The following is a 24,136-nucleotide window of genomic DNA, read 5'->3' on the forward strand; positions in this document are numbered from 1 at the left end:
TTTGATTTCACCCCACTTTGTTCTCTTGGTTTCTGCTGTTTCTGACGGGTACCAAGACAGCCATCCCTTTTCCAGATGGCAGAGTTACTGTGGACTGTGTTGTTGTTGATGGGCATCTAGTGAGGAAACTGATGTGGAGAAGCTACAGTGCACCCAGACCAGGCCGCCCACTTTGCTTATTAAATATGAGAGCTCAAATTTGACTTTATTCTTAGATATTGGAGCAAATGGTCTGTGATGACTTTGCCTTCCATGACCAGCGCCGTTATCGTGAACGTTAGAGATGGTTGGAGGAAGTTCCTGCATTCATTCATGGATGAGTTTGTTTGCGTGTTTATTCATCTGTCAGTAACTGGCATGTTTTCCGAAATGTCATTTATTATGTACCAGTGTTACTGACCAGGGTTCTTGACCTCCTTTATCAATAGAAATTGATCAGAGGCCAGATGAGAAATTCAGGCAAGTCTTTATTGGGACTTCTGCTGCAGCAGGAGGGAGGGGAAAACAAGTAACAGATTCCCTTGCTCCCTGAGGGAGGATGAGCTTGGCCCTTAAATGGGGTGAGAGTAGGGGCGGATTGGCGGGTCAGGCTGGACGAGTGGCCTAGGTAGTCGGCCCCACCCCCTTGGTGGTGCTGTGTGCAGGGTGCGTGCGCAATACCCTGCGTTTGCTCCCGACTCCTTAGAAGTGGCCACTGGGTTTTTGGTCTTTTTGGTATCTTGTCCATAATTTGCCCCAGCTGCGCATGTACGCAGTTATTTTTAGTCACTTATAGTTTCTTTGTGTTCTGTTGCTTGAGGAGACATTTGTCCCGCTGCAAGCACTGCAGCAAAGGGTCCCAGGTCTCAGCCTGTCTCACCAGCTCCTTAATTTGGGGCATATACTTATAGTACTTATATTATTTTTTTTAATTTCTTCTTTAAGCCAATTGATTTTTTTTGCTTTGTTTTTACTTAAATAAAATTAACCTTATCTTAAAGCAGTGATTCTCACACTTTAACATGCCTCATCACTTGGAGGGCTTGTTAAAGCATCTTCCAAGTTTCTTATTGAGTAGGTCTGGGGTAGGCCTAAGAATTAGCATTTCTAAGAAGTTCCAGGTGATGCTGATGGTGCTAATCTAGGGACTAAGCTGTATCTTATAACAGTGTCTTATCATCACTGTCTTACGGCAGTAATACTCATGATAGCATGGGTTTTATGTGCTAGTTTGATTTTTTTTCTAATGCACATAAAATAAATATTCAGCTGTTAAAGTCCAGCTGTCTGTTACCAAAAAAAAAATGACCTCACTGGTGTGCATGCAAAACTTTGGAAACACTGAGTAGTCTCCAAATACGATTCAGAGGAAGCATCCTTTAAAACTGAAGGTACGTACTTGAACGTGTTTCTGAACAATATAAGACAGTGGGTGAAGCCGATGTGAGACACACACAGTGCACACGTTAGAGTCCGTGGGCAGGAATAGAGCTGTGGTTTTCATTTTGGGGGGACATCAGAAATCCTCTAATTCCCCAGCTGTGTGCATAATCCAGTTTTGCCAGTGTCATGTGTGTATGGTAGGGAGGGACTGGGATATATAGGATGTGTGTGTAAAGAGAGAGTATAAATGAAAACCAGATTTAACCACAAACTGGTGACTACAGGCCTGGAAGTCTCCATGGAGAAGATGGACAAATCATAGTCACATAACTTGCTGGAACCATCCATCATGACTCACACTGTTCATGTTGACCCCAGACTTATCAAACCTCCCTGTGATTAAAAATACCCCGTGCCCCTTTTAAAGAGTTAGGGAAAAATTTCCCAAGTTTACAAGTGATTCTAGTAATTGGATAAAGCCAACAACCTTTAAAGTTCTTAGGCATTTTGAGTTTTGTTTATACCTGATGATGCTTACCCAACCATAAGAACAACAGTAACTCACAAAGAAAACAAGCAAACAAAAACTCTGTGGAGGAAATAGCACAGGTTCTTTGGGCTTGAATGACATCATTGGTACTGACTAGCATGTGGTTTGGGGGGAAGTTGTTCAACCTGTGCACCTCAGTCTTCCCGTCTGTAAAATGGGCCTTGACATAAGATCCACCTTGTGTGATGTGAGGATGGCATGAGTTAACCTCTGTAAAGTGCTTAGAACAGTTCCTGAGAAACAGCACTCAGTAACGTTATCTATACCCTTATGTAATTAAGAGAAGCTCATTCAGTCAGCGATAAACTGCAGCAGTGGTTCCCACATGCCCCCACGTTAGATCATCTTTAACTTTGCTCTTGGTGAAGTGGAGAACACAACCCTGTAGTGGTATCTGGCAGAAAGGACGTTTTGTTGTTGTGAGCTGATCAAAAACAAAGGTTTGTACAATAAAAAGGGTCACTACCAATTAGATCAAGTACTTGACTAGAAAGAACTATATTTTTATGGAGGGAAGTTCTTACTTATTTTCCTCCAAAATGTTGAATCCTGTCAGTCAGGATACCTTTTCCTTTTTCTGTCTTTCCATATTATATGGTATTTTCTTAAAAGACATTCTTCAGACTTCTTTTTTGTGGGCTAGATTATCTGAATCCATTTGTTAGTTTCCATTGGGGGCTAATGAGGCTTCAAAGAAGTCTGCCTTTTTCAAGCCCTGATAGTCCAAATCTCTATTCCTCCTTTTCACACATTCATAGAATCCCCAAACTACTGAATTTCAGGGTTGAGTTCTCTCTCTCTCTCTCTCTTTTTTTTTTTTTTTTGACCGTGCAACATGATATGCGAGATCTTAGTTCCCTGACCAGGGATTGAACCCGTGGCCCCTACCGTGGAAGCGCGGAGTCCTAACCACTGGACCATGAGGGAATTCCCAAGTTCTCTTTTTAAGAAACAAAAACATCCTTCGTGTTGAATGGAGACCTCTGCCTCCCCATCGTCACCCCCAAGGGACAGGGAGGATTTGCCTTGGTCCACTCCAAGGCATTTGCAAACCCAAAACATGTGGAGGGAGGGGACGGCCACGAACAAGACACAATTGAAAACTACCAACCAACTGTGATTCGTTATTCTGTAACCTTTATATTCTCTTACCATTCTCTTATGAACCCTCAAAGTGAGCATTCCACTAGTGAGGGCGGTAACTTCCTCCTTCTGCGTGCTGCCCAGAGATTGTATTTTGTCATCCTTGTCAGGAATGGGGGTGTGTTTTCTTGCCACCTGTCACACTGGGACTGTTGGCACAAATACTTGTTTGAGGAGGAGATGAATCAAGATTTACTGGGTGTTAGCTTTGCAGCGATCTTCATCAGTCTGTTGATGAGTCATAACTGTATCTGTCACACCCTTACAGGTACCATTTACACAAAATGAATCATTTCCAAATATATTCTATGCGATTTCTATTTAGGATGTAGACGTTATTCCCAACGGGCATCAGTTTTGCAGGAAGCTTGGTTTAGCTAAGCTTCCTTTGTTTACTTTGTAGAGACTTGGAATTGATTAAGGTTTAGATATTGATCACCATATAGGTTAGGGCTCAATATGTATACAAGACTCACACTTACTAAATTGTTTTATTCTTATTTGATCCATCTAGAGACTCTCTTATGCCTACATGATATTCTTTATATGATAAATGAGAAAATTATTATAACCAGAGTGACCTTTTCTCTTATATTTTAATGTTAGGTGTACATAAAGAAAATGGTATAGAAGGCGTAGAGGTTAAAGAATAGTTTTTCAGTGAACACGCTTGTTCCATCATAGCCCAACTCAACTCCTCCTCTCCTGGATGCCACCATTATCCCGACTTTTGTTAATATTCTTTGCTTTCCTTGTATAGTTTTTTCATTTGTGTACCTAGGACTGGGATTGCTGGGTAAGGAGGTATGAATATCTTCAATCTTATTAGAAAATGTCAAACATTTTCCATAGTGATTGTGCCAGTTTGCACTCCTGCCACAAGGGTATGAGAGTTTCCATTGTTCCACATCTTCACCAGTAGTCAGTTTTGTCCAGCTTGATTCCTGATTACTATTGAGAATGAACACCATTCAATTCATCTGTTACTTGTATGTCCTCTTTTTAGAGTGTCTATTGACATTTTTGTCTATTTTTCATTTTCCATAGTTTTTTAGGAACTATTTACATATATTTATACTAGATCTTTATTTGTTCCAAGTGTATTCTCCCACTCCGTGGCTTGTCTTTTCTCGCTCTTTATGGCATATTTTGATGAAAAGAAGTTCTTAATTTTAATACAGTCAAGTTTATTAGTTTTTTTTCCTTTATATGGGATGCTTTTTTGAATCCTAAATTCCTTCCTGCCTTGAAGCTATAAACATATTATGCTATGTTATCTTATAAAATACTTAACAGTTCCATTTTTTACAGTTTAGCTCATTACATGGTATAAAGTTGGGATCCAGTTTTCATGTGAATATCCACTTCTCCCAGCCAATAGTTATTGAAAAGACTACTCTTACTCTAAAGAAAGATCTTTTGTGCTGCTTCTGTCATATCTAGTGACCATAAATTTATGTTATATTTCTGGGCTCTCTAGTCTATTTGTCTGTCTGTTATTCCTCTTTTAGTACCACACCACCTTAATTAGGTTGTGATATGGAAAGGTAATTCTTGTTAGATGGTAAGGCAAGTTGTCTTACTTTGATATTTACTTGGAGTTTCTTGGCCCTTACTGGCTTTTTGCACGTTCGTGCTTCAATAAGCATTTTAGAATGAGCTCCTTAAGTCTGAACAAAACAAAAACCCTTAGAAATGTTGAATGGGATTGCATTGAATCTGTAGATCAATTTGGAAAAATAAACATCTTTACAGTATTGAGTCTTATCAAAAACATGGCTTGCTCACTTTCTGTGTCTTTCTTGGTAATATATTTCAATATAGTGTTTCTATTTTCTCATATGAAGTCTTACCTATTTTTGGTAAGGTTCTAAGTACTTTATGCTTTTAGAGGTACTGTGTCAAGTGTTCTTTGTTAAACGGTTGCTAATATCAGGACTGTTGTATACTGATTTAATATCCAGCAACTCTACTAAACTCACATATTAATTCTAACATTTTATCTGCAGAATCTTTTGGAATTTTCTAAATACACAATCATAGTGAATAATGGCTTTATTTTTTCCTTTATTATATATAAAAATATGTGTGTATGCACATGTGTTTTTCTTTTTTTCTTGTCCTACTGCATCTGCTAGTGCCCTTAGGAAAACAATGAATAGAAGTGGTAGTAACAGGTATTCTTGTGTTATGCTGAATTTCTTAGGGAAAACACTGAAAAGTTAAATACTTGTAATATTTAAAAATGAACATACTATAGAGTTAACTTTTTTCTTTTTGGTATGAAAATTCTGATTCTGAGTTTTAACCCGACGTATAGATTCATGTAACCACCACCATAATCAGGACAGAGAATAGTTACATCACCTTCAGAATTCCTTTGTATGCTGCCCCTTTGTAGTCAAACTTCTAACTTTGGCTAACTTCTGGCCATCTTCTGGCCCATCTCTAACTTCTGGCCACTGCTTCTCTTATCTGTTCTTCATCCCTATGGTTTTGCCTCTTCCAGAATGTTATATAAATGAAGTTAAACAAGAGTTAACCTTCTGAGACTGACTTCCTTCACTCTGCATAATGCCTTTGATATTCGTCTTTGTTGATGTATCAATAGTTCATTCCTTATTACTGCTGAGGAGTATTGCATTCTGTGGATATACCACAGTTTATTTATACATTCACCCATTGAATTATGCATGATTTTAGCTCTGCAACTTATTCAGCTTCCTTGGATAAGCTGCTTCTCCATGCATCAGTTTCTTCGTCTGTAATGGGGTTAATGCACCTACATCATAGGGTTATTGTGGGGACAAGATGAGTTAATACATACGAAATACTTAGATAAGGCCTGATATATAGTAAGTGCTCAGTAAATGCAATCCATCATTATTGTCCCCAATATTAGTAAAGATTTTGAGGTAGAAAACTCGACAAGTTCAAAAAATAGCCAGAAAGCCAATGTGCCTGGCATGTAGTGAGAGGGGAAGGTGGCATGTAGAAGGTATGCAGGTGTAAGGTCATGAAAGGCCTTATGGACTGCAGCAGGGAGTTTTGATTTTACTCCAAGTGGAAAGCTAGGAACGAGACATGATCCAATTCATGCCTTTAATAGATCATTCAGGCTTCAGTGAGGAGAATGAGTTAATGGTGGTGGTGGGAATGAAAGCATATTACCACGGTGCGCGGTGGTCCAGGGAAAAGATGGTGGTGGTTTGGACCATAGTGGTGGTTGTGGGGTTGGTGAGAAGTGGTTTGATTGAAGGTAGGGTTTGGATGTAGAACCCACAGAACTTGCTGAGGGATCATAGTTCAGTGGAACACATTTCCCATCAGAGTAGTGGTGTGGCTAGTCGTAATTATCAACAGCAACACTCCTGTCTCTCACAGCTTTCCCAAAGATTCTCCTCATCCACTTTTTAAAAAAAATTTTTATTGGAATATAGTTGATTTACAGTGTTGTGTTTCTGCTGTACAGCAGAGTGAATCAGTCATACATATATCCACTCTTTTTTAGATTCTTTTCCCACATAGGCCATTACAGAGTATTGAGACAAGTTCTCTGTGCTATACAGTAGGTTCTTATTAGTTATCTATTTTATATATAGTAGTGTGTCATCGGCTTTTGAATTGATACCTAAACTTTCATGCCTGAATTTCTGGAATCCATCTGAAGAAATAGCATGCCTTTTCATACATTTTTAAATGACATCTAAATGACTTTCTTACTCATAATCACAGCCCCAAACACATTTGTGTTTAAAAAAAAAAAAAAAAAAAAAAAAGGCGACTTATCCCACAGCAATTTTTTCTTCTAGCGTTTTGCTTTGTGGTTCTCTGCAGCCTGTACAGTGCTGTGACCGACCCCACATTCTTAGTTGTCCTGCTGGAAATAAAGTCGTCCCGGGTGCTTCATGCTTTGCCAGGGGGATGGTAGTTTTAGTGGTTGGCAGGAGTTCCTGTATACACTTAGGACTTATTGTTGGAATAAACATTATTAGACTTAGACGAAAATTGGACCAGAAATTTATTTTTGTCCTCCTTTCAACCTCAACTCACCCTAGAGTCTCTCATCCACATGACAAATGGTCTTGACTTTCTGAAGTGATCTAAAGATTAAAATCAGCCCTGGGTGCTTGCTTATTCAAATGGAGATTTCTTTTTTTTCTTTTGGAAACAGTTAAAAATAAAGTTCTGTGATCTCACATAGAGAAGTTTTCTTTTATTTCCTGTGTGTCTGCTCTTAACATGACTGTATTTGTTCTCTGTGGGGCTTTAACTCCTCCTTAAAGACAAACACCGGACCTGGTCTTTATCTGGAACACTTATCATACCTTTTTTTTTTTTTTTTTTTTAACCCTATCTGATCTGCTTAATTTGGGACATGTCATAATTCAGGATTTGCTAAATCGGAGTAAATCTCCCTTCTATTCTGAGCTTCTTGCTCTGTTTTGCCCCCGTTTTCATTATCTCTTATCAGGTTAATGTCAAACTATGGTATTTATTTACTCAGTTGACTTGTAGGAGGGCCTCTGGAATCTTGGAGATATTCACTTGAATTTTGTGCTTCTTTGTAATTGGCTTCTTTTGTGATCTTACAGAATACCAAGCTGCTATTTTACACTTGAAGAGGGAGCACAAAGAAGAAATTGAAAACCTGCAGGTATATCTCTTTGATTCTACTGAACTGGTTATTTGAGACTGATAACTTGGTTTTCTCATGTGCTGAAGTAAATACTCTGCTTTTGTTGACATATTTACCTAGACAGCATCTGCACCTTGCACCTGCCACCGGGCCTTGATTATCCTGGGGATGAAAGCCTTGAACTCCATTTTTAATAGAATTCAATTCCTATTGTTTTTTTTTAAAAATACCGCAAATGCATTTGGGAAAAGGATTTGATTGGAGAAAATTGATGGTTTTATTTGGAAAGCAGGCAAGAAGATAAGAGTATTTAGACTTTTACTGTTTATAAGAAGGCTTTGAAAAATTGTTTCCTGTGCACAGTGCGAATTATTTTGTTGGGCATCCTCCCCAGCCATGTGTTCGTATCTGTCTGTCGCTTAGCATATGTCTGCAATGTGATGTCAAGCAGATTAAAGCACTTAAGGAAGTGGCCTTAGTAGGAGGAAGAGTTGTCCTGGGCCAGCCGTTCCATATCCCCAGGGAGTGCATGGAAGTTGCTGACTTGATCTCCTTTGTGAAGCCCAGAAAGTCTGAGGGATCATTTCCTTTGTCCCACTCATTATCATTCCCGTATGTTTGGTATTTGCTTGCTGTGCCTGTAACAGGAAGTTTCAGAGTCTTAATTTCACATAACTAAATATTGAATCAGGCACTGTTTCTAGTTTACTGATGGCTGGGGTTGACCCCCATATCTCAGGAGAGAATATTAGTGCAATTCAAATCAAACTTGGTTAGTTGTATAGTGCTTAACTCATTACATGCTAAGTCAGTGAGTTTGTGGATCAGATAGTCTTCTTTCCATTAAGTGATAATATCCTTTTAAAAATAACTGTGATGGTGTACTGGATTGTATATGAAGTCACTGCAGGTAGCAAAAAGATCATTAAATAAGTCATATGGGGTATGAATACAGGCCACCCTTATCCAGCTTGGTTTAAGTAGTTTGGAGGAGAGAATGAGTCCATTGCACACAGAAACAAAAAAGTGGAAAAGTACCTCTGACTCCTAGGGGACAAAGAGAGGGGGAGGCCCTTATCTCCTTTGTTGCCAAACGTTCTACAGAGACCTCGCTTTTTTCCTTTGTTCTGGTGTGTAAAAGATTCTCAGCTGTCTCGGAGAAGCTGAAGTAGGGATTAATTTAACAGGCAGATTGCTAAAGAGGGTGGTACAGAAGTGATTCTGTGAAAAGTTTTTTTAACAGCTCAGCTATAAGAGTTAACACTACCTTCCTCAAGTTGTAGACCAGCCCTGGGAGGACTTTGACAGCTAAATAATATTCACAGGAACCACAGGTACTTACAATCTCCGGGTTCTTCCTTTGTGCTGGGCATTTTTCTAGGCATGTTCTGTGCATTATTTCATGTCTTTTCATCTCCACAAAAGTCCCATGATCTCACATCTCAAACTAGGAGAAGGTTGGAGAAGGGGAAGAGAAGAGTAAATGGAAGGGGAAAAAGTATATTGGGATCATGATCTCCACTTAAAATAAAGGTTAGACCAAGATATGATTGACAGTAGTAAACGTTAAAAAAAATGTTCCTAATTATACCTTCAGTTTTAAGTATCTCTGAAATAATTATGTCCTTGTAATGCTGTTAGTAGACTAAGAAAAGAAAAAAACAGTCCCATATTGATGATTGATACCAAGTTGCTGAAACCCTGTGGCAATGGCACGCTATTGCCATCAGTGTACAGATGGGGCGCAGTGTACCCCATCTGTACGCTGAACTGTAGCTGGGAACTAGTCCAGCAGTCTGACAGCTCTCGATAGGAAACTGGCAACTCTTATTCCTCATCTGACCTAGAGAAGTGTCTTGTTGGCAAACAGAGAATTTTAAAGATTCAATTAGGAATAGTTTCAAATATGGAGAGATTTCTAGCTGCTTCTAAAAAACAATTGGAAAAGCTGGCAATGTTGGGCTTATTTTCCTGTATAACTTTAACCTGCTGGGGTTAAGGAGCAGACGTCACTTCAACCAGGACACGTGTTCTCTAGTTTGCCACTGTCCCCATTGTGGGCCATTTTCCCTGCCTGGCTCCTTTATGCTGTCATGAATCCCTGTTCTCTGGGAGATGTAGAAAATAACTAGGTGGGTAGCAATACCAACCAGTCAGAACAGACACAAATTTGTAAAACAACAACCCAGCCTGGCTATACTCTTGGGGTACTCGCTGAATAATACCATCTGCACCTGTTTTATTCCACAAAGTCACATCTCCTGTCACAGGACTGGTTAAAGATAATTGGTGAGCAGCTGTTTCCTTACTCATTTCTTTATGTGGATTTCCACTTGCAGCCTTCATTGCCTGTTAGATTTTCTTTCTCCACTTAACAGGTCATGGAGAAGTCAGACGTGTTTCAGGACTTCTTCAAAATGCTTTTCTAGAATAAGAAAGATTCCATGCTTAAAGGATACAAGAAAAGTGATCCATTCTATCGCCATATACAAGATTTGATATGTATGACATTTAGTTTTTTGAGACTGTTTTCATAGACTTTAAAGAAACAGCGTGGTTCAACAGAGAACCTAAACTCAGTTTGCTATTCTGTTTTAGACCATAGATTTGTAGGGAAGTCATTTAATTGTTCAATTCCCCCACCTGGAAAATGGAATCCTTACCACTTTAAGTGATTTGATTGGAAGTTGAAACATTCAGCCCAGAGTCCCAAGGCTTGTAAGTGGGGAGTCTGGAGTTTTAATCTCATGCATGCTCTGTAGCCCACATTTGTGGAAGGCTGTGCTCTAGAAAGCGCTTGGTCTTGGGACCAGCTTTTCAAAACGTGTAGCAACTTAGATACATAGTCTCCCTGTAGTTCAAAAGCAAAAAATTATTGATAACTTGAATGAATCCATTTCCAAATTCCATCAATTTATATATACCTTCAACTCAAAGCACTTGGCTGACTTTTCTACTGAAAGCTCCAGCAGGAGAGTGGTTGCAGGTCAGACATTTTCCATGGCTTGACTATTTCATGTCATTTATGATTATAACCAGCAAAATTCTTAAATTTTGCCCAGTATGCCCTTTATTTAGCGAACTCTGCCTTAGAGAGTATATGATCGCTTCATGATATTCAGTATCATCTAGTTCAGTTTTCAGTTTTGAGTAATTCTGTGTTACTGATTTTATTTTTGAAAAAGTGGCACCTTACATTTACAGATACTTACTTATTTGAGAAATTTTTGCTTGTGGTAGCCATTGCATAACAAGTTCATGGCCATTGGGTAGAAACATAGTTCACACCTGCCCTTTTAAGGCATGTGATAAAACTAATTCTACCACGGTATAAATGAAGAGTTTTTCCTTCAGGATTGTCTAGGAGCAAGGTTTAACTGTCACTATCACAGCTCTTGTGCAAAATCTTTCTCTACGTAGTTGATCTTTGTCTTATCGTAGTCAGAGAACCAGGTGTGATACTATTTTATGTGTGACGAGAGTATGAAAGAACTCAGGTTTTTGAGTCAGGATTCAGTTCAACTCCTTGCACTGTGCCATTAGGAAATTAATCAACGTCTCTGGGACTTCTCTCAGTTTCAGCATTTGTGCAATAATAATCATATTGATGCACAAATAACAAATGTTGGCAAGGATGTGGAGAAAATGGAACCCTCCTACACTGTTGGTGGGAATGTAAATTGGTGCAGCCACTGTGGAAAACAGTATGGAGGTTTCTCAAAAAACTAAATACAGAACTGCCATATGACCCAGCAGTTCCACTCCTGGGTGTATATCTGAAAAAAACAAAAACACTAATTCAAAAAGACATGCACCCCACTGTACATAGCAGCATTGTTTACAATTACCAAGATATGGAAGCAACCTAACTGTCCATCAACAGATGAATGGATAAAGATGATGTGATATATATATATATATATATATATATATATACACACACACACACACACACACACATGCACATATACATACAGTGGAATACTACTCAGCCATAGAAAATAATGAAATTTGGCCATTTGCAACAACATGGATGGACTTAGAGGGTGTTATGCTAAATGAAATAAGTCAGACAGAGAAAGACAATTACTGTATGATATCATTTATATGTGGAGTCTAAAAAAATAAGCCAAGCTAGTGAATCTAACAAAATAGACTCACTGATATAGAGAACAAACTAGTGGTTACTAGTGGGGAAAGGGAAGGGGGGAGGGGCAATATGGGTAAGGGATTAAGAGGTACAAACTATTATGTATAAAATGAATAAGCTAGTGGGAAGCAGCCACATAGCACAGGGAGATCAGCTCAGTGCTTTGTGACCACCTAGAGGGATGGGATAGGGAGGGTGGGAAGGAGACGCAAGAGGGAGGAGATATGGGGATATATGTATACGTATAGGTGATTCACTTTGTTATAAAACAGAAATTAACACACCATTGTAAAGCAATTATACTCCAATAAAGATGTTTAAAAAAAAAAACATGCTCATAACACTGTAGAATGTAGTACTGATATTTAAGATAGATTAAACATTATTGAGTAAAAAAAATCAAGTTGCCTATTAGCGGTATGATTCCTATCATAAAAATTGTGTGTGTGCGCCTGTGTGGGCTCATAAATAGTGATTTGAAAATTTTATTTCCCATAATGTTAACAGTGGTTGCCAGGTTAGGATTTTTTTCTTTGTTAATTAGGCAGTTCTGAATTCCTTTAATTTTCAACATGCATATGTACTCGTTTTATAATCAAAAAAAACCTCAATAAAGCAATATAATCTATATAAATAATTCAATTTTATATGCTAAAAAAATATAAATAAATAAATAAGCTATAAGGGTATATAGTACAGCACAGGGAATATAACCAATATTTTACAATAACTATAAATGGAGTATAACCTTTAAAAATTGTGAATCATTGTGTTGTACATCTGTAACTTATAAAATATTGTATATCAACTATAGCTCAATTAAAAAAAATTTTTTTTAAATTATGATAATTTGATGATGCCTCCCTTCTAGGATTGTTCAATATGACGTATACCCGGTTACCAACACATGCTCAGTAAATACTATTTCTCATTCCTTTTGCCCTGCACAGGTCTCCTTGTAATTAGGCAGCTTGAGTTTAGAGTGGTCCTCAGGCTCTTTTGGTTAAGGACTTCCCTGGGACTTTGACTTATTCTTTGAGGGTGACTTTTCCATGATCTTCCAGCTGTTCTTCGGCGTCTGTGCTCTATATCAGGGGCTCTAAACCGGGCTTTCCCAAAGCTCATTCTACTGAATGGTGAGCCTCTGAAATGCTCCTTGACAAGAGTATTTCATGGTCAAATAAATTTGAAAAATATCTTGTTCCCCTGTTAGAGCTTTACCATGAATAGAGAAGAATGGAGGGAGGGAGGGAAGGAGGACTGTATAGTTTGTTTCTCACGTAATTCTTTTTTTCCTCCAAGTAACTGATGTTTCTGAACTGCTTTATGTTGATTCGTATAATCTTGTCTCAATGTACAAGGCACATTCTGAGTTCAAGTTAAACCCTTTGAGTGGTCTCATCACCTTTTGATGCTATCAAGGTCCTGCTTATTAATCTGATTGTAGGCACCTGGGGGGAGCAGTTTTTTTTCTGTCTTTGAAAGTACCCAGCAAAGTGCTTGGCACATAGATGATGCATACATATTTCTTTGAAATACCTAACAACCTATGATTCAAAAACATTAGCACCTAAATGTAATCAAATCCTCACTGTGTGCCCACCTTTGTTCTGTGCATTTGGTGTTTGTATCATAAAGAGTAAATGTAGAAATATAAGCAAAGTAATAGATTTGTCCCCATTTTATAGATGACAAAACCTGAGGCTCCCGGAGACCATGAATTGTCAGAAGTCCTAGACTAGTAAGTGGGGGAACCTGAATTTGAATCCACCTAGATCTGTCTGACTTTGAAGCCGATGCTCTTTCTATTAATCAATGCAACATTAATGGAAAGAATGTTGGATCTAGAAACAGAAGGTCTGGAGTGAGGTCTTACTTTGGGGACGAAGAACGATGTGAACTTCAGGCAAATTTTTGGACTCAGTTTCCTAATTTATAAAATGAGGGATGGACCAGGCCATATACTAATAGTACCTTTGAATTTTTATTATTGGCCCAAGCATACTTTTTAAAAAATTTCAATTTGTCCACCACAGTGTCCTTTCAGCCTTAGGGTTATGTAACTCAGAGTCTCCAAAGCCCTGTTATTTACACCCCCCTCCCCCGTTTTCCTTTTAGCTTCTTCCGGAGGTTCCCCTTTCTAACCCGGGTGTCTCTTCTCAGCTCTGCTTGCTTCCGTGGGACACTGTTCGGGTGTTCAGTGACACTCTGCCCTCGAGCTTCCCAGTGCTGATTAGGATGCCTGAGTCAGTGAGGGGATGCAGCTCTCAGAATGGTAAATGCAGCTTCTGTAGGAGGGCCAGTTCTTCTTTTTGATGGGAGAAAAGCCTGAGGGATGGGTAGGACTTCTTTGGCTCTCGACTTCCTCAATTTTGAAAGTTGAAAAAAAACAATGCATGCCCCACATCTGGCTTTTGAGGAGCTTGGATAATTTAAGCATATTGTTTTTGACCAGCACTTTCAGCAGTTTGGAAGTCAGTGCCATGGAAATGACACATTGTTTTATCTGTTTTTAAATAATGTTCTTTGGGTTGTGGGACAGAAGAAAAAGAACTAGCCAACAGTCACATTTCCTTTACGGGAACCTTTTCTATTTACCCCATTCATCACAGGCACAGTCCTTCACTAAGGGGAAACTTGACTGAGCAATGGCCTCTGGCAGGCCCCTGCTCATTGTGCAACACAGGCACATTTCTAATCTGGTAACTCCTACTGTGAAATGATCCAGGGATGGGCGCCAAACTAGAAATTAACTTGCATTCTACCTCGTGGGCCCCCAGAGAACCAAATGGTATGTTGGCCTCCACTAAGAGGAACTTGTAGACTTCCTTACTTTTCTCTCTCCAACCCACCCCACTGGTCCATTTCTAATAGTAAACACACTGCTGTTGAAACAAAATTGAGTACAAACTTGAGCTGATACAGCTAAATTTATAAAGACACGTACATCCTGAGCCTTTCCCATCTGTTATGTTCTTTGTTATCAACACAGCACATTTAAATCTATTAATTTATGGAGAATACTTTGAGGGAAGGGGAGTAATTTGTAGATTGATAAACAAAACTTTTGCAAATATGAAATATGATTTCATTAAACCCTTATGGTATTCCCCTAAGTGCTGATATTTCATTACTGAGATGCCAGGAAAGAAGACAAAGTGTTGGGAAATATTTTAATTTGTTGTTTCATTGTGTATATACAGTGCAATGTTAGGAGTTTAGTAGATTTGCTGGTTTGCTGGTGTTGAGGTGCCTCTTGGGCCCCTGGCTACCTAGAAGCTTGCAGATAATATTTGGAGTTGAACGTTGATGGAAAACACAAAGCAATTAATTCCCTAGCTAACTTAGCCCAGGAGCCCTTTGTCTCAGCCTTCAAGATGCTGTCTTGCCCCATATAATTCCATTATTTTTTCAAGCTGCATTTGCTGATAGAGGGAAACTGGTTGTAGAATGAAGAGAGTGTGCTTTACTTTCATTTGTATCATTGAGGCTGATGCCGGCTTTGTTTACCTCCTTCAGAGGCCATGGGCTCCAAACATCCCCACCGAGTCTTCTTTTTTTTTTAATTGAAGTATAGTTGATTTACCATGTTGTGCCAATCTCTGCTGTACAGCAAAGTGACTCAGTTTTACACATACACACACACACAGACACACACACACACATTCTTTTTTTTTAACATTCTTTTTCATTATGGTTTATCCCAGGAGATTGAATATAGTTCCCTGTGCTATACAGTAAGACCTTGTTGTTTATCCATTCTAAATGTAATATTTAGTTTGCAACCCCAAATTCCCAGTCCATCCCTCTCTCACCCGCCTCCCCCTTGGCAAGCACAAGTCTGATCTCTATGTCTGTGAGTTGAGTCTGTTTCTGTTTTGTAGATAGGTTCATATGTGCCGTATTTTAGATTCCACATATAAGTGATATCAAGTGGTATTTGTCTTTTTCTGACTTGACTTCACTTAGCGTGATAATTTCTAGTTGCATCCATGTTGTTGCAGATGACATTATTTTGTTCTTTTTCATGGCTGAGTAGTATTCCATTGTATATATGTACCACATCTTCTTTATCCGTTCATCTGTTGATGGACATTTAGGTTGTTTCCATGTTTTGGCTGTTGTGAATAGTGCTGCTGTAAACCTCACCGAGTCTTAAACTCTGAACTTGAGTCACTCATGTGGGCCCAGATGGTTATTTTTTTTTTTCAATAGTTTTTGACTTTAGGGGACAGGCTGATGTTGGAACAGTGACTTTTTGAATGTTGGCCTTTGCTTTTTAAAAAATTTTTTAAAATTCAAGTATAGTTGATTTACAATGTTGTGTTAGTTTCTGGTATAAGCTTTTGCTTTTTTGACTCTTCATGAGAAACGAGGAAGTGAATGAAGTACGTTGAGCCTGTGGGGAGTGCTTCCTTCTCCCCCACACTTGTCCTGCCTTGCTTCATAATGCTGTGTGTTTTGTACAGTCGTGTACCATTGGGTGAGTAACAGGTTTTTTACCCATAAAGTAAGAGTACAGGACTAGGTAGTCTACATTTCCTTCTGAAGTTCAATTATTTCTGGCCTGGGAAGAGTGGGCCCGTGTGTCTGCCTCAACTCAACCCAGAAGTCTTTGAGGTCCCCTGGTCCCACATTACCTGCAGCAATGCTGGGCAATGAGTCATAATATGATGAATAGTGGCTGAGCAGTATGACTGGATGTTGCTAGAAATTTCTTCATGACTCAAGGTATTTCAGTAGAAAGCTGTTTTAGAGGTAGCATTAGGAGAGCCAAAGAGTTCTTAACTTTATGGCGCCATCAAACACAATCCAAAGGAGTGAGTTTGCTCATCATCATGTCATTTAAAAAGTCACCCTTGAATCAATTTAAACGAGCACGTGTACTCTTAATTTGCCACAACTCTTCCCCACGTTCCCTGTTGTCTTGCTGATGTTGATTGCCAGGCCCTGTAGACATCCACGTTGGTGACCCCCGGTATAGAGCTTGGAGAGGCTAAGTAAGAAAGTCCTCATCCTCTTTTCTCCATGGTTTCATGCGTACCAAGCAAACATCCTTTGAGCTTTTAGACCTTTGTGGGCTTTTACATTTCTTTTCTCTTCCTTTTTTCCTTCCTTCCTTATTCCCTTTCTTTCTTCCTCCCGTCCTTCCCTGAAAGGGCTATTGATGGAATAGAGAGGGCAGCTGTGTTGGAAGGGTGAGCAAGCGATAGCTCTTCGCGCAAAAACTTGGGTATGGTTGGTGTCCTACTACATTTTTAGGAAGCAATAGGGAGAAACTGTGTTTGATTTTCAGAGTTTAAATGCTGAGTACCCTTTGCTTTCTGCCTTAATTGGAGATGGTTATGACCATCATTGTTGAATATGAAGTACACACTGCCAGGCACTCTACTTGGTGCTTTCTATACATAATTTCTAATCAAGTGAGGCTCAGAAGTTAAGTGCTGTCCTGCCTTTTCCTAGCTGGCTAGTGGAATGGCAAGATCTCCTAACCAGCTCTGTCTGGTTTCTAAATCCACTCTGTTTCCACTGTCCACTTGTCAACTGATTTGACGTACTTTATCTAGTGCAATGGTTTCCTAACGTTTCATTTTTCCCTCTTCCCCTCATCCTGTGGCAAAGACTTCTGCAGATCATCCCTTATTTTTATCCTGTACAAGCTCTTTATATGGTAAAAAACAAAAAAATGGAGACATTTATGTGATGTTTATAAAGAAAGAAAAAAGAGCAGCAGAGACCTCTTATTTCGCTGGGTTCAGAAATGACGAGCTCTTCTTCCTACCTAAGTATAGAAGGAAAGAGCACCTGAACTGCATTTCTTGTAGCTGGGCCTGAGCCCAGCTTGAGGAAGAGCCTCTAGTATTTGTCACCATAATCTTGATATTTGTCTGTATTCATCTTAGAGATTTGAAACCTGAATCTCAGAGAAATCAATTTCTGAGACCATAAATTAAGTAAGAAAATACAGTGGCAAAACTTCTCTGCGTCCTGCCAGCTACTCACTTGTTTGATTTCTGCAATTTGAATATAGGATTTCCTCAGCTGTTTTCAAACCTATCTTCCCCAACAGAGCTCCAGCATTACTGACCCCTTACGCATATGGGTGATGTGGCTCTTCCCTGTGCTGTCACCTATTTGTAGGATGTGCCCACATGTGATAAATGGGCACCTGTGCTTCTTCTAAGAAGTCCAGTCTCATGTGGGCTTTGGAATCTAGAGTGTGAATTTATGATGTCTTTGTGTGTGTGTGTGTGTGCTTTGATCATTTCACTGCAGCTGCTTCTATTGAAGGAGTGATAATAGCTGATATTTAGTGACCACTTACAATGCTCCAGTCTTTTTGTATGAGGATTAAATGAGTTATTACACCAACTCTATGAAGTGGCACTCAACCTCTACACTGAGCCTCTGAAAGTTCTTCCACCTTGAAGGTCCTTGCCTAGAGAGGATTTGTACCATGACCTTGGTTCTGGACTGACCCTTGCCTTTGATCTCTCCTTGGGTTGAATATCAGGCCTTAAGAACGATGGACCTTAGCAGCAGAAATTGCTGAAAAATAAACCCACATAATGAAGTCAACTAACCATTCATTGGATGAAATGTAACACAACCCTAGGCAGGACAGCTGAGTAGAAACACAGGCGTGGAATCTTCCTTGGGTTGAATCCTATCTCCATTACCAACTAGATGCGTGGTCTTAAATGATCTAAACCTTTCGGAGCTTCAGTTTCTCATCTGAAACTGTGGTAATGGTGACATTGTAACTTGGTTGATATGATGCTGATTGCAACTGTTGTGATAGCTAAGTATGGGACTGGAGGTACAATGGCAGTGGTAGATGACTGACAAATAACTATTTATTTGTTCTGAGGAGCAGCATGTTAAGTTCACTTTAAGCCAGTGGCTGTTGATTTGTATTCTTTGGCAGTAATGTTTTCTCAATATAAACCATGCACCTATATATATATAAAAATAAATAAATTCTGTGATTAATGTTATACCTAATGTTCCAAAGAGCATTGCTTTTAATATTTTTGTGATATAAGTGTGATGCTCTAGTTTCCATTACTGCCTGTTAAAGGAAATATTGCTGCTGCCATGATTTTATGAAAGAAATATCTGAATATGTGAAAGCACCCCAAGAGTTAGGGCCCCCCAAGTCTCTGCTATAAGGTATTGCGTTTCAAAATTGTTCTTGCTCTAAAGATAAACTCCTTAAAATACATTTTATATATATATAACTCTGCTTTTTATAGTTTATCTTTTTTATAATAAATACTCATTGAGCACTGGCAAATATGAAATATGCTAGAGATAAAACATCACTTAAGGGGACTTCCCTGGTGGCACAGTGGTTAAGAATCCACCTGCCAATGCAGGGGACAACGGGTGTGAGCCCTGGTCCGGGAAGATCCCACATGCGGCGGAGCAACTAAGCCCGTGCGCCACAACTGCTGAGCCTGTGCTCTAGAGCCCGCGAGCCACAACTGCTGAGCCCACGTGCCACAACTACTGAAGCCCGCTCTTCTAGAGCCCGTGCTACGCAACAAGAGAAGCCACCGTAATGAGAAGCCTGTGCACCGCAACGAAGAGTAGCCCCCGCTCGCCGCAACTAGAGAAAGCCTGCGTGCAGCAATGAAGACCCAACACAGCCATAAATAAATAAATAAGTAAATTTATTAAAAAAACCAAACAAACCATCACTTAATAATAGCAGCTAACACTATTGCATATTACTATATGCCAGATATTCTACTTAGCACATACCCTAGATTATTTTGTTTAATCCCCACATGGATTATGTTCTCAGAGGATTTACTGTTTAGTTAAAAGAACAGAATGTACAAAAAAGGCTGAATAACAGGCAGCGTAAACTAAGTCACTCATATTACCCAGAGGCTAATGAAGGGGAAGACTATGCAGTGTAAGCATTTTAAAATTATCTCCTTTCAATGGAATTTGCAAATTTCCGATCTTAGATCTCAGCTAAGAGAATTCTCAAGTCTCAGATGTTCTGATTGCCTTAAATGAGTGGCAGTTTCTTTAATTATTTATGAGTGGCAATTATAAAGTGTGCATTCTTCTTACCACTTACTATAGAGTTAGTTTATAGAGTGATTTCCCTCCCCTGCCCACCCTGTTTCCTGAGCATGGTAACTTCACGTCTTGGACCTTGGTCAGTTGTGCTATTAAACACTAAAACTTTGGGGGTTCCTGCAAAAAAAAAAAAAAAGCTGCTGTAGGTGTCTCTGTAATACAGTCCTGCTTATTTTCTTTTAACACTCTGTGTGCAGTGACCCCTACCTGTTGAAAATAGATATGATATGCATAATTTAAAGTATTAATTGAGAAAGGTATTGCATAGATAGGTGGATCTGTGTGATCGGTTATCTGTGTATGACAATTATTTTGGAAGCCATCCCCCAGTCTCACCACTGGAGGTCACCTTAACTCTTTTTCTCTTAATAAAGCTCCAAGTTTTCTGTTGATGATTAAAGAAGCTTTCCAGTTTAGAGCTTTGCCTTAAACATGAAAAAGAAAATCGCTCTTAGTTTTTTTTTCACAGAACACCATGCACAAATATGTATGACTAGTTCTATACTCATAGGCGTAATGCTTAATGTAATAACAGAAGCCGTATGTGTTGTGTTTATGGCCATAAATATACATGCACGTTCTATATGGCAGAAGACAAAGAGACACCAAAAAAGCAATGCCTTTTGAAATTGAGCATCTGTGTTTCCTCAAAGAATGGACTCATCGAAAAGAAATTAGAGGTCTCTCTATTATTCATTCATTCACTGTATGTTAGACTGCTGACTAGGTGTCAGGCACTGTGCTAGGTGCTGGAGGGAACAGAGCAGACATGATCCCTACTTTCTTGTAGGGAGCCTATAGTCCAGTCAGAGACAGATGTTGATAAAATAATCAGTTAATATGATGAATGCTGTGAGGAAAAATACAGAACGAGGTGCTACGGATAGACTCTAATTTAGACTTGAGGGGTCAGGGAAGGATACTTTTAGGAAGTGACATTTAAGCAGAGACGCAAAGGGTGAAGAGGAGTGTGGTTGGTTTGAGGACTGTGGGGAGGCCGGTGTGCCCAGAGGGCAGTGAGTGACAAATAGGAGAGAGTTCGGGGGAGAAGCTCTGCAGTAGGATTTTTCTAAGTTTTTAAACTGCATCCTGCACTAAGAAATAGATTTTACATCAAAACTCAGATTACATGTTTGTGTGTGTGTGTGAAATAAGGGTTCTGTTAAGCAGAAATTATTTCATGTGATGTATTCCGGTATATTCAACTCTCTTATTTTAAAAATGCTGCCGAGGAGGCATAAATTGATTTGTTATCCCACTCACGGATGACAGACCACAGTTTGAAAACCATGGCTGTGGAGGGGAACAAGAGGCCAGATTCTGGAAGGGTCTTGTTGGTCTTCTTAAGGCTTTCCAATTTCATCCTCAGAACAGTGGGAATCTACGGACTAAGTCTGAGCAGAGAAGTGTGTGACACGAATAGGATAGATTTGTGTTTTCAGAAGACCCCCCGGCTGCTGTTGCACGGGATAAATAGTAGGGGAGCCGGAGTGGAAGTGGACAGGACAGTTGGGAAACATGGCCATCTTGCGCGTAGGAGGTGATACTGGCTTTGACTAAGGCAGGGGCATGGGTGGGAGAATTCACACTCTCTGACAAAAAGCACTGACTTTCTACCAGTGCTGGTGGTTGCTTCTGCTGAAACTGGAACTACTAAAACTACCACTGTTGCTTCTCTGTTTTGCACAGCTTGATTTTTTTTCTTGGGTACCTAGACCACTACTTGAATGTAGTAAGTACACAATAAATATTTGTTGAATGAATTAATTAATAGGGAGGAAGAAGGTGCTGACACTATACTACCCTTTTGAGTGTGAAATGAGAAAGCTCTTTCTTGGTATCTGCATACCTTTCTCTCATCATAACTGAATATATACACACCACCAGGACAATTACTTTTCTTGACAAGTAGGTGACAATTTCTTATACAGTCTTTGGAAGCTGTTAGTGGGTATGTATATAATATAGTTCTGTTTCTTAATACTACGTATGGCGTGACCCCTCTCTGTTGCAAATAGATATAATACACATAATTTAAAGTTTTCTCACAAAATTGAGAAAACAGAATAAAGTGGGGTTTTTATTCAAATTTGGATGGGGTTTATAAGTTGAATCATATGAAATTGTTGATATTTCACCTATTTTGACTTTAAAACAACAATTTCATATGGCCTAATCCAGTATATTAGCACCAAAAGGCAAGGCAGTGAACATGTGCTGGAATTACATTCCTCCGGATGGACCATATGCTGAGATGCTCATTGGGGTCAGGCAGGGATTGAGAGACTACAACTGAGAACGCCCTGAGGTATTGCCCAAAGGATAGTGACCTGTATATTCTACGGTAACCTTTTTAAGTTAGACCTTATTGTTGAGACCTCTCATGACTCTTGTGTCCCATGTCACAGAATAATCTTGGTGAGCAGTTTCCCGGCCTTCAGGCAATCCATGAAAAAAAAAAAATTACTGAAAACTGTTTATCCAGCTTTAATTAGTATTTCCTGGTCTAGTGAACAGGCTAAATATTTCATGGTTCTTCCTAAGTGAGCCCAAACTGTTTTATGTTTACTCCATAAAAAATGAATAATGCTGCCCCACTATTGATCATGTTGGCCTCTGTAATACAGGTCTTTATAAAATTATTTGTATTTTGGTTTCCTCAGAGACCTTTCATAGTAAAACTTTCACTTCTAAAATTAGAAGTTACAGGAGTATTATATTGTGGTACAGACACACACACAGGCAAATAATGAGAACATTAGCAAAGGAAGTGAATTAAACCTCTGCATTATATTGATTGCATGTCTTTTTGTTAAACAAATGTTTTGTTGGATCTTTACTTCTCCCACAGGTACCAGTTTTTTTTAGGTAAATGAAATTTGAAAACTGAGATTTGGTCTGCTGTTCAATAAGTAGCCTGGAGGGTCTTTTGATTTTTTCAAAATTAATCTTCAGTTAGTCCTGCTGGAAATTTATGGATGCGAAGTCTGATCCTATTTTTCCTGCTTCATACTTACAGTTCTCAACCACATCATCTCCTAATCCTTTTAAGTAGTGAAAATCTGTAATTATTTTCATGCAAAAAAAAAGGGTTTTCCTTTTTGATATTCTCAGCGCATAAAATAACATTGATTCCAAAGTTGAATATAGTACAGCATCATTATTTTTTCTGTGGAATTCCCACATTCTAGAGTAGTGGCTCAATCTTGAGCCTTGATTGCCAAAATCAAATGGAAAGTCCTTTGCTTTTGCTATAAAACAATGGTGGATGGGCTTAAAACTGAGGAGGGGAGAAAACAAGATTGCATTACAAATCTGGCAACATCGTCCACACTAGTAAAATCAAATCCAATGTTGTTTTATGACTAAATTTATGTGAGCGCCCAGGATCAAAGGGCTCAAATCTCACTGGACTACAAGGTCCATAGTTCATGGCAAAAACTCATCAAAAAGAACGTCTTAGTCATTTAGGCTTTTCATTTTAATCAGCCACAGTCATAAAAGAGCCTTTAGGTGTCTAAAAACATTTTGCAAGATCAAGAGGTTGTTTTCTCGCTCGCTGAAGCAGCTTTCTTATTGGATCCATATAATGCCTGTGGCCTTAGCGTGTCAAAGGGCCACTGCCTCCGCATTGTTTGCCCTTGTGGGATGGTTTCTTTCGGTTCTTCTAACTGTGTATTATGTGACAATAAATTATGGTGTCTGACGGAAGGACCATAAAATTTTCACACAATCTATCAAGCTATTTCAGCCATTTAAAGTTTGGCCTCTGACAGCAAGCCAGGTACTTTGTAATGTTTAGACAGAAACAGAGTCTACTGCCGGCATCTTGACAAGTGTCTAGAGACAGCTCTGCACGGGAGAAAGAACACGAGGCTTGAGAGCGGGACCCAGTCTTAAGTCACAGCCCGGCTACTTTGTACAACTGTGATTTTGGACAACCTGTAAAATGGGGATCCTACCTTCACCACAGTGATATAGGGTAATATTTGTGGAGCTGCTCTCCCGCAGTAAGAACAGATACGCGCTAGGCATCGACTGTATGGGGAACCAGCCCGAGCAGCCCTGCATTTTTAACAGGAGACCTGAGTAGGTACAGGGGAGAGCCTGGCTGGAGAGCAGCAAAGTGATGAGAAAATGTTCCCGAGAATGTGGAAGAGGGTGAAATCAGGGACCCAACAGGTTGAATTAGCTC

General features: G+C 39.3%; 1 protein-coding gene across 5 annotated transcripts in view; it reads left to right on the forward strand.

The window, feature by feature from the left end:
- The window catches only part of FMN1 (formin 1), a 415,982-nt gene that overhangs the window by 142,215 nt on the left and 249,631 nt on the right, over positions 1-24,136 (forward strand). For all 5 annotated transcript variants that reach the window (XM_068548761.1, XM_068548771.1, XM_068548781.1 and 2 more), the window contains one exon: positions 7,651-7,712. In XM_068548761.1, the coding sequence (XP_068404862.1) occupies positions 7,651-7,712 (62 nt within the window). The remainder of the gene's footprint in view (positions 1-7,650; positions 7,713-24,136) is intronic.

The sequence above is a fragment of the Eschrichtius robustus genome, chromosome 1 (genome assembly GCF_028021215.1).
Source record: "Eschrichtius robustus isolate mEscRob2 chromosome 1, mEscRob2.pri, whole genome shotgun sequence".
NCBI classification, from domain to species: Eukaryota; Metazoa; Chordata; class Mammalia; order Artiodactyla; family Eschrichtiidae; genus Eschrichtius; species Eschrichtius robustus.